The sequence below is a fragment of the Rhinatrema bivittatum genome, chromosome 3 (genome assembly GCF_901001135.1).
Source record: "Rhinatrema bivittatum chromosome 3, aRhiBiv1.1, whole genome shotgun sequence".
In the NCBI taxonomy this organism is placed as follows: domain Eukaryota; kingdom Metazoa; phylum Chordata; class Amphibia; order Gymnophiona; family Rhinatrematidae; genus Rhinatrema; species Rhinatrema bivittatum.
In genome coordinates, this window is record NC_042617.1 from 453,439,316 (window position 1) to 453,449,750 (window position 10,435).

At 44.4% G+C, this 10,435-nt stretch overlaps 1 protein-coding gene across 1 annotated transcript in view; it reads right to left on the reverse strand.

The window, feature by feature from the left end:
* The window catches only part of NTSR2 (neurotensin receptor 2), a 31,294-nt gene extending 24,859 nt beyond the window's left edge, over nt 1-6,435 (reverse strand). Inside the window, exon 1 of the mRNA XM_029596876.1 lies at nt 5,761-6,435. Within this exon, the coding sequence (XP_029452736.1) occupies nt 5,761-6,435 (675 nt within the window). The remainder of the gene's footprint in view (nt 1-5,760) is intronic.
* Between the last annotated feature and the right edge of the window lie 4,000 nt (nt 6,436-10,435).

Below are 10,435 nucleotides of genomic sequence, written 5' to 3' on the forward strand. Positions count from 1 at the left end.
ATCCGAAAGAGTAAATAACTGATTCACATCTACCCTTTCTAGACCTCTCATTTTAAACACCTCTATCATATCCCCCGTCAGTCGTCTCTTCTCCAAGCTGAAAAGTCCTAACCTCTTTAGTCTTTCCTCATAGGGGAGTTGTTCCATTCCCCTTATCATTTTGGTAGCCCTTCTCTGTACCTTCTCCATCGCAATTATATCTTTTTTTGAGATGCGGCGACCAGAATTGTACACAGTATTCAAGGTGCGGTCTCAACATGGAGCGATACAGAGGCATTATGACATTTTCCGTTTTATTCACCATTCCCTTTCTAATAATTCCCAACATTCTGTTTGCTTTTTTGACTGCCGCAGCACACTGAACCGACGATTTCAATGTGTTATCCACTATGACACCTGGATCTCTTTCTTGGGTTGTAGCACCTAATATGGAACCCAACATTGTGTAATTATAGCATGGGTTATTTTTCCCTATATGCATCACCTTGCACTTATCCACATTAAATTTCATCTGCCATTTGGATGCCCAATTTTCCAGTCTCACAAGGTCTTCCTGCAATTTATCACAATCTGCTTGTGATTTAACTACTCTGAACAATTTTGTGTCATCTGCAAATTTGATTATCTCACTCGTCGTATTTCTTTCCAGATCATTTATAAATATATTGAAAAGTAAGGGTCCCAATACAGATCCCTGAGGCACTCCACTGTCCACTCCCTTCCACTGAGAAAATTGTCCATTTAATCCTACTCTCTGTTTCCTGTCTTTTAGCCAGTTTGCAATCCATGAAAGGACATCACCACCTATCCCATGGCTTTTTACTTTTCCTAGAAGCCTCTCATGAGGAACTTTGTCAAACGCCTTCTGAAAATCCAACTATACTATATCTATCGGTTCACCTTTATCCACATGTTTATTAACTCCTTCAAAAAAGTGAAGCAGATTTGTGAGGCAAGACTTGCCCTGGGTAGAGCCATGCTGACTTTGTTCCATTAAACCATGTCTTTCTATATGTTCTGTGATTTTGATGTTTAGAACACTTTCCACTATTTTTCCTGGCACTGAAGACAGGCTAACCGGTCTGTAGTTTCCCGGATCGCCCCTGGAGCCCTTTTTAAATATTGGGGTTAAATATTGGGATACCTCCAGTCTTCAGGTACAATGGATGATTTTAATGATAAGTTACAAATTTTTACTAATAGGTCTGAAATTTCATTTTTTAGTTCTTTCAGAACTCTGGTGTGTATACCATCCGGTCCTGGTGCTTTGCATGCAAATGAATTGTAAATGCTTGAAATGTAGCTCACTTCTAGGCATTTTCTTGGTAATAGAACAATGCAGCTTGCCTGAAAAATTGCAAGCCATGTTATTTTCATGAAGATTATCTCCAACTGTAGAGACTGCAAGTGTTGCGCATCCTGGCTGCATTGGTGCCGCGACCAGGCCTGCTCACCTTGCGCTGCCTTCCATCAGCTCCGGCTCCTCATCTCTGGCAGCCGCAGCTAGCTCTCACTGTCCGCGGCGCTCCCAGGCATCCCCAGGCCCGTTAGGGCCTTCCGACTCTCAGCGCTCCTCACGCCGGGGTTCAGCGTCCTCCACAGCATCAGCCCTGCCCCTAGGCGTACTCGCACACGCGGACTGTGCATCCCTTTAAAGGGCCCAGCGCAGGAACCCGGACCGCAACGCCCAGTGATGACATCACATAGTTCCTGTATAAAAGGCGAGGCCGTGTCCCCAGAACCTTGCCTTGGCAATCGGGTCGACACCTCGGTGTTACTAGTTTGCTGTCCTTATTCCTGCATCACCTGCTTCCTTGTTCCAGTCTTGTTCCAGTGCTCCTGCGATCCTGTTTTCCTGTGGTCCTTCCTGTGTTCCAGCGTCTCTCCTGATTCCTGCTCTTCGTTCCTCCTCTTGTTGTACCTCCTCGGACTGATTCACGGTACTGACCTCCTCTTGCCTGACCACGTTTGACCACTGCCTAGAGTCGACCATTGCGTGCCTTCTGACTATGTTTGACCACTGCCTGGAACCGACCACTGCTTGCCTCCTGACCATGCTTGACTGCCGCCTGGAACTGACCTTTGCTCATCTTGACTATGTATGGACCGATATTGGAACTGACCCTTGCTTTGGCTGACTACCCACAGACGGATACCCTGGCTTTGACCCTTGTGCTACACTCGGATACTCTGCTCCTGTGACCTCCAGACCAGCCTGCTCGGACACTATCCATGGCCTACAGCTGACTAGACCTGTAGGCGCTGCCTATCTCACCCGGAGGACCTACATCTCTTGCTACATTCCAGAGATCTCCGACGTTTCTGGTTCAGGTCTAGTTCCTTCATTCCTCACCAGCCACACACCTTTGCTTGTGGTGGGCACACCTCTCCGCTACCTCTCCGGGAGACTCTCCAAGACCCACCTAAGTCCAGGCAGTCCGGGTACCTAAGGGCTCAACCTCCGGAAACCCCAGATTGCTATTGGTGAAGCTCCAGCTAGCCTCTGTCTCCTTGTGTGCTCCGTCCCCTGGTGGCAGGCGGTCTCTGGGTCTGACCAGAGGGCCGTACCAATCCTGCACCAGGCCAAGGGTCCACCTCCAGCGCAACAGCAAGGGGTGTGTCTCAGAAGACCCCTGAGGGATGTTTTCACCTTTGAGGCAGGAGGGACTTCAAACCACCGTGGCCCTTTAACAAGATGGCAACCCTAGGTATTAGGGCTACTATCGCGTGGAATATGTGGGGCAACTAATCTGCAATATTTTTTCCCCTTAGTATTTTACTGATTGGGAAAATACTGCAGGGTTTCTTAAACTATGGTACTGAGTACTGCAACTTAGTAAACTCCATGATATTTTTCTCCTCCTGGGAAAATACTGTGGCTCAGTAAATGATCCCCTAAATTTGCTGAGGCAATAGAGAGTGACAAGGCATGCCAAAGTCACAAGGAGCATCAGTGGCTTCCCTGGTGCTCAACCTACTGCTTTAACCTCTAGGCTACCCCTCCATTCCTCCTGTGCAGATGTGTTTAATGCTCAGGGTAGCCTCCAAGGTAGTGCTAGACAACAGTAATGGTCAATATGTTCCAAGATAGAAACTGATTAAGTGATAGCATTGAGCAGTTGTAAATAGCAATAGCATTATCTCTAAGGAGAGGAAAGTTATTAGTGGAGTGTCTTAGATGGGGGATAGGAGGAAGTATATATGGAAGTACATATAGGAAAGGGATCTCAGGGAGATTATATCTGATGATTTCAAGATTGCAAAAACAATGTGACAAGGCAATGGCTACAGCCAGAGAAGTGCTAGTATGCATAGGCAGATGCTTAGCCAGTAGACAAAAGCTGATGACGACTGTACAAGTCATTGGGAAAACCTCATCTAGAGTAGTATCAAATTCTGTAGACCAGTTTGTCAATCTCACCTCCCTCTACTCAACCCCCCTCAATATTTCTCTTCCTAGCTCATGAAAGCAACTCATCTCCTCCAGTTCATAATCTCTGTCCAGCTCAGCCCCACCACTCTCTTCTCTTCCCCAAGCTTACCTTCACCATTCTCTCTCCACCCACGTGCAACTCAACCCTACCACTCTCATTTCGCTCCAGCTTGTCCACCTCCCTGCTTACCCCTCCCAGCACTCATTCTTTTGCCTCTGCCCAGCTTGACCCCATCACTTTCCCATCAAGCTGAACTTCACCATGCTCCCTCCTACCCTCCCTCTCTCCCCCTGTTCAGCCCCACCACTTTTTTCCCTCCCCAGCTAAACCAAATCTTCTCCAGGAGCGTGACTCTTTTTACTGTAAGCCATTCAGCCAGTGGTCTCATGAGATCAGAGAATTTACACCAACTACGTGCCATAAAGTAAGGAGAACTGCATGACCAAGGAACCTGGAAGTAATAACAGCATTGTAGAGGAAGGGTGAGAAGCATAAAAATAGCATGGGGTGATATGAGAATTAAAAACAAAATGCAGTGGTGAAGGGAGGAAAAAAAAATGCAAGTGATAGTAGTGGGGAGGGTAAGGAAAACCAATACATAACATAGAAACATAGAAACATAGAAATGACGGCAGAAGAAGACCAAACGGCCCATCCAGTCTGCCCAGCAAGCTTCACACATTTTTTTTCTCTCATACTTATCATTTTCTCTTAACTCTTGGTTCTATTTCCCTTCCACCCCCACCATTAATGTAGAGAGCAGTGATGGAGCTGCATCCAAGTGAAATACCTAGCTTGATTAGTTAGGGGTAGTAGGGGTAGTAACTGCTGCAATAAGCAAGCTACACCCATGTTTATTCCCTTTACCCAGACTATGTCATACAGCCCCTATTGGTTGTTTTTCTTCTCTCCTGCCGTTGAAGCGGAGAGCCATGCTGGTTATGCATTGAAAGTGAAGTATCAGGCCCTTTTGGTTTAGGGTAGTAACCGCCGTAACAAGCCAGCTACTCCCTGCTTTGTGAGTGCGAATCCTTTTTTTTTTTTTTTTTTCTTCTCCCCTGCAGTTGAAGCTATTCTGGATATGCGTGAAGCCTCAGCTTTTCTTATTCCCCTGCTGTTGAAGCAGAGAGCTATGCTGGAAATGCTTGATGTATCAGCCTCTCCCATGCCATGAAGCAGAGAGCCATGCTGGATATGCATCGAAAGCGAAGTATCAGGCACATTTGGTTTGGGGTAGTAACCGCCGTAATAAGCCAGCTACTCCCCGCTTTGTGAGTGCGAACCCTCTTTACTTCTCCCCTGCCGTTGAAGCAGAGAACTATGCTGTATATGCTTGGAAAGTGAAGTATTAGGCTTATTTGGTTTGGGGTAGTAACCGCCGTAACAAGCCAGCTACTCCCCTCTTTGTGATAGCAAATCCTTTTTTCCACATTTCCTCTTGCCGTTGAAGCTTAGAGCGATGTTGGAGTCACAGTAAGCATCTGTATGTTTATTTAATAAGGGTATTGTCTCCGGGCAGTAGCCATCTTTCTGGTGAGCCACCCACTCTACATTGGCGGTCTCTTGACTTTATGGATCCACAGTGTTTATCCCACGCCCCTTTGAAGTCCCTCACAGTGCATTAACATTTACACCATAATTTACTAGCAATAATATAGGAGACCAGGAATGGATTAAATGGATTTTCCTGTAAGAAACTATATTTCTTTAGATAACTGTTTCTTAAAATATACATAATAGTTACACTAATTTCTTAGCAATAATATATACATTTCTCTGAAAATTAAAGTGTAAATATGTATAATTTAAGAAATAGATTTATAAAGAAATAGTTTTTCACAGGAAAATTCATTTAAATCCACTACTGGATTCCTGAGACTAAAAGTCAAAAGGTACCAGGAATTCAATGGAATAAATCTAAGGTTGATTTCCCAAATGCTCATTACATGTCATAATAGGGCAATGCTAGGGAACGCAGATGTTTCAATAATAGTACTGTTAATATTTTAGAAGCACTAATAAAAATAGTTTTCATGCTAGAATACTATTCAGTAAAATATAATCAGCATTTCACTACTGGTAAGCTTTGCACTCTGAGAACCGTTTCAGCTTTATGCATTAGTTATTCTGAAACTTCATAGAAGCCATAGCAAATTAAAAACCATAATAAATCAAATACAATGATGTTAATGTGTTTTCTTAAAAGCTACATAGATGCTGTCTGCAAAGTTTGGACATATTAGGAGTAAACATGTTTGAGCAACATTATCTGGAGAACTTTGAACACAAATGTATGTAAAATCTACCCTTATCAGCATTTCTGTACCTGAATGAAGATCTTCAGAGTAGCATTTCGTACTAGTGCAGTGCAGATTACCAAAGAGGGATCAGGCTCATCCTGGAGGCTCCTGCTCTCGTATTTGACACCCATGATGAAAGCCATGGGAAGGGAAAATCCAAGAGAAGACAACCAGATCAGGGAAAGCAGCTTTTTGGTCCTTTTCTTGGACATGATCCTCTTAGCTCGAATCGGGTGACAGATGGCCAAATACCTCTCGCAGCTCAGACTGGCAATATTCAAAACTGTGGCATGGGAGCAAATATCCCGGAGGAAATAGTAGCTCCTACAAACCAGGTCTCCAAAGAGCCAAGGGTAATGAACCCAGATGAAGTTATACAACTCTATGGGGATGCTGATGAGCAAGATGAGAATATCTGACAGGGCTAAGCTGACCAAGTGGTAGTGAGCGGTGCCCTGCAGGTTCTGCATGCTCTGCTTCTTCAACACCAGGTAGATGGTCAACACATTCCCAATAATCCCCACCAGGAAAATTATGGCATAAAGGATTGTGAAGAGGATCTTGGAGGAGAGGTGGGTGTTGACACGAAGCAGGTCCTCCGGATCTCCCGTAAAGTTGGGGACTATGGTGGGGAGACTTAAATTCTGCTCCCGAGAATCACGTTTCTCCAGAGTCATCTGTGCCCAGATCGCCTCCTCCATCCTTCAAGACCTGCTCTTTCAGAAGTACAGAAGACCAGAGGCACAGCAGTGGGACCCACTGAGGAAGCTGCTGTCGAGATGGGTTTTCTGGGAAAAATCAGCCTGGGACGTGAGGTTGGCAGTGGCAGATCTTACACATAGTGCAAAACTGCAAGTGTATGTCTCTACAGAAAAGTTTGAAGGCACTGACTGATTAGCTAACTAATCCAAAAAAGAGAAAGATTAAAAAAAAGCCCCTCTATGCTCTTCAGTAGCAAGTGAATGTGAGGATCTCAGCACCAGGGTTTAGATTCCTGCGGTGCAGTGATTATCATTAGGACTTGCGGGATTTCTGCTCCTCTGATGATGCCAGGGAAAATGGAATAAGTATTCTAGTCTCTCTCTCGCTCTCTCTCTTAGGGGGGAGCTGAGAGGAAGGGCTTGTGCATGCTGTCATTCAGTCACAGAGAAAATAAAATCAAGATGCTAGAAACCTTGCGTCATTTAACCTTTACTAATTCCCCAAGAACATCCCTGTTGGATTATTTCAAAGTTTGTTACATGCACAGAGATTTCTGCTGAGTTCAGAAGGAACAAAACTGTTTAATAAAGTGCTGGTATGCTTAGAAAAAGAAATGAATACAATTATGATATATTAGAAGGCACTGTTAATGTTTTGGAAATTTTAGGAAATATTTGGTGGGCATTCAATTCCACTATGAACACACACATACATACACACTTGTATGGGGTGGATAGGGAGCCTATAGCAAAATGTATTTTCTTTTTGTAGTACATTGTACAGCCAATATGAGTGAGTTTATTTAATCTGATCTTCAATGTTTTATTAATAATGATACTAATAAATGATAATATAATAATAAATATGAATGGGCATTCTGCTTTTCCAGTTTAGAAGAGGAATCTGTAGCAGGGTGTGCGGGCTGACTTACATTATTGCCCGAAAAGGAGTTATGTTGCCATAGTAACATGGTTCAAAGCTTTTGAGACTGTAACTGAAAGTCTTCTAGTGCTTTACTGAGATAAGTAAGAGGGGTTTCAGCCCTCCCTGCAACAGCTCCCTCTAAAAATCATGGCTAATAATGCAAGGCTGATACTGCAGTGAGAGTGCAGCCGGTCCGGCAAGCACTTCCATTCCCTTCCACCTACCTGCTCACCAACAACTGAACAGGAAAAACAACCTGGTTTTATTGGAAAGTTCATCCCTAAAGTTATTTGACTATTAAAGGGTATTTAGGAATAAAGAGGTCCATATTCAGCCACTATCTGGCTGAACAAGTTAGCCGGATAAACAAATCCAACTAACTTGTCTGGGATATTCAGCAGCACGGCTGCAATGGCATAGCAAGGGGGGAGGGATGGGGGGAGAGCAAGGCCCTCAAATGCCAGGCTGTAGGGGGTGCCTAGGATCTTTATGTCCAAAGCCAAGAAGACATTCACGACAGCCAGGGGATCCCATCCTGCCCAGCAGCCCGCGCACAGAAGGCCCTACAGCTGCTGGGGGATCTCATTCCAATCGGCGGCCTGAGTGGAAGAGTCCCCGCAGTCACTGGGAGTCCCATCTCACCTGGCGCAGAAGGCTCTTGGCTGCCGGAACATCTGCTCCCCTCCCGTAGCCAGAGTGGAGGAGGTCCGCAGCTGCATCCAAACTGCAGAAGAGTAAGCAACCATAGGTGTGCATCTGTGTCTGAGAGTGAGGAAGCCAGTGTGTGTGTGTGTGCTTGCTGAGAGGGAACCAATGTGTGTATGTGTATATCTATGTGCTTGAGAGAGAGGGAACCAGTGTGTGTGCATATGTGTATGTCTGCGAGCAAAGGAGCCCGTGTGTATGTGAGTAACTACAGTATGTGTCTGAGAGAGAGGGAACCAGCATGTGTGTCTCTGTGTCTGCAAGAGAGGGAGCCAGCATGTATTTGTGTGTATGCTTGCAAGAGAGGGAGCAAGTGAAGGAGTGTGTGCACTTGATAGAAAGGGAGCCAGCATGTGTGTGTGTGTGTATGTGTGTGTGTGTGAGTGTCAGAGAGAGGGAGCCAGCATGTTGTGTGTGTGTGCTTGAGAGAGAGGGAGCCAAAGTATGTATGTATGTGTACCTGAGGGAGGGAGCCAGCCAGCATGTGTGCGTCTGTAAGTTTGTGTGAGTTTTGAAAGAGCATTTGTGTGTGTCTGGGCTAGCATGAGGATGAATGTTTGTGTATAATGAGAGAGGAGAAAGTTTGTGCACCTCTCTTCTCATCCCACAAATGCACAACAATCTCAGAATAACCAGAGTCAAAAGTTCACAGGAATGGAAAGTGAGTGATTTTTTAAAATCTTTATTGATTTTAATTAATTGCGTGTTATTTGATGTGTATGTTGTTTTGAAATATTTATTGGAGTTTGGTAAATTAAAAAAAATGGAGTTTTTAATTGACATTATTCTGTTCATCTACTCTTTTGAAATATTAATTCTTTTTATTAGTAAGGTTTTATGATTATGACTGATGCTTTATATTTCTTGATTCTATTGTTTGATGTTTTCTGAGGAATGATGATGTTTCTGTTTTTCTATTGGTGCACCACTTACAGAGTCTGACTTGTTACAGATTCCAGTTCAGTTAATGTTTGCACTTTTCCATTTATACTTTATGGTCACTGTAATCTGTATTTGGTGAGGGTTTGTCTGTGTTCTGCATGTGTGATTGAGGTTAAGTATTCTGCTAATGTGTCATTTCTATGTTGGGATCTATAGAAGCTTGGTTTGTTCCGTTTTCCTAATAGGAGGTGTATTGGTGTGTTGGGGCTTGGTGTAATGTTTGAAGGGTCACCTTTTCATAGGATTATAATTGTCTGAGTGTTGACAGTTAGTGCTATTTTGGAATGGGAGATTTATTATATTGTAATTGTAATTTAATTTGCTCCTGGCTTTCTGATGACCAAGCCTACACCATTACAATAGTCCTAATACCATATGGATTCCAAGTGTCTTCTTGGCTTTTATGCAGGGTTTTTTGGTTGATACCACAGCAGTGCATATAAATATAATATACATAATGTTGTGATATTTTATTTCAAAAGATTGTACTTTGAGTGTCCTTTTTCAGGTACAATCTTTTATTATAAATGCATAATTTGAAATTGCGTGTGGAGAGGGCTGTGATGAGGGGAAGGCTGGGTACAAAGCTGCAAGATTCACTTAAGTGCCTAATACCTTTGCACTGACTCTGATTAGAAAAAGAATACAAATTAAATGTAAAAAAAAACAACAAAAAACAGAATGAGGGGTGGCCAGCACAGTAATTGTTCCCACAGGGCTGCAAAAAGTTAGCACTGGCCCTGTGCAGTGGCGCCTTATGGTGACACCCTGGTGTGGTTCCCACCCCTCCCTAGTGAAAAGAAACTCCTCGCAGTGGTGCCGTGAGGTGATTCGCTGGTGGGTAATTTTGGGGGAGAAGGTGGGGGTGCAGGGGAGGCAACACAAATGCATTGGCCCTGGGTGCCAGAGACCTTTGCTACGCCTCTACATGGTGATGCTGCTGAACATACCCAGATACCTAAGAACTTTAAATCTGCTCAAGAGCAGGTCTAACTTATTTGGCGAAGGGGGTTATTTTCTAAACCCTTATCGCGTGCGAAAAGGGCCTTTTTGCATGCGATATAATGCAAATTAGGGGGAGGGGAGGAGTCAGGGAGGGGAGGAGTTGGTGGTGTTTTCGCTGCCAGCGATAATGTTACTAACATTATCGTTGGCAGTAGCGCGCCGAATAACTACACCTTTTATGGTGTCGCTATTCGGTGCGAAAGCCGGCAGCCGGTGCACCGCAGTGGTGCGAAGGCTGCGGGTTTCCGCAGGCCCGCCCCCCCCCCCTTCAACCCCCCCCCCCAATTTTCGCAGGATTCACCATTCTGGTGAATCCAGGCCTAAGTTAACCAGAAAACGTAGCCACACTCCAGAATGCCTCATCCTGCCCACCACTTACTTGGATAACTATTTAACCAGATAAATAGTTATCCAGTTAAGTGG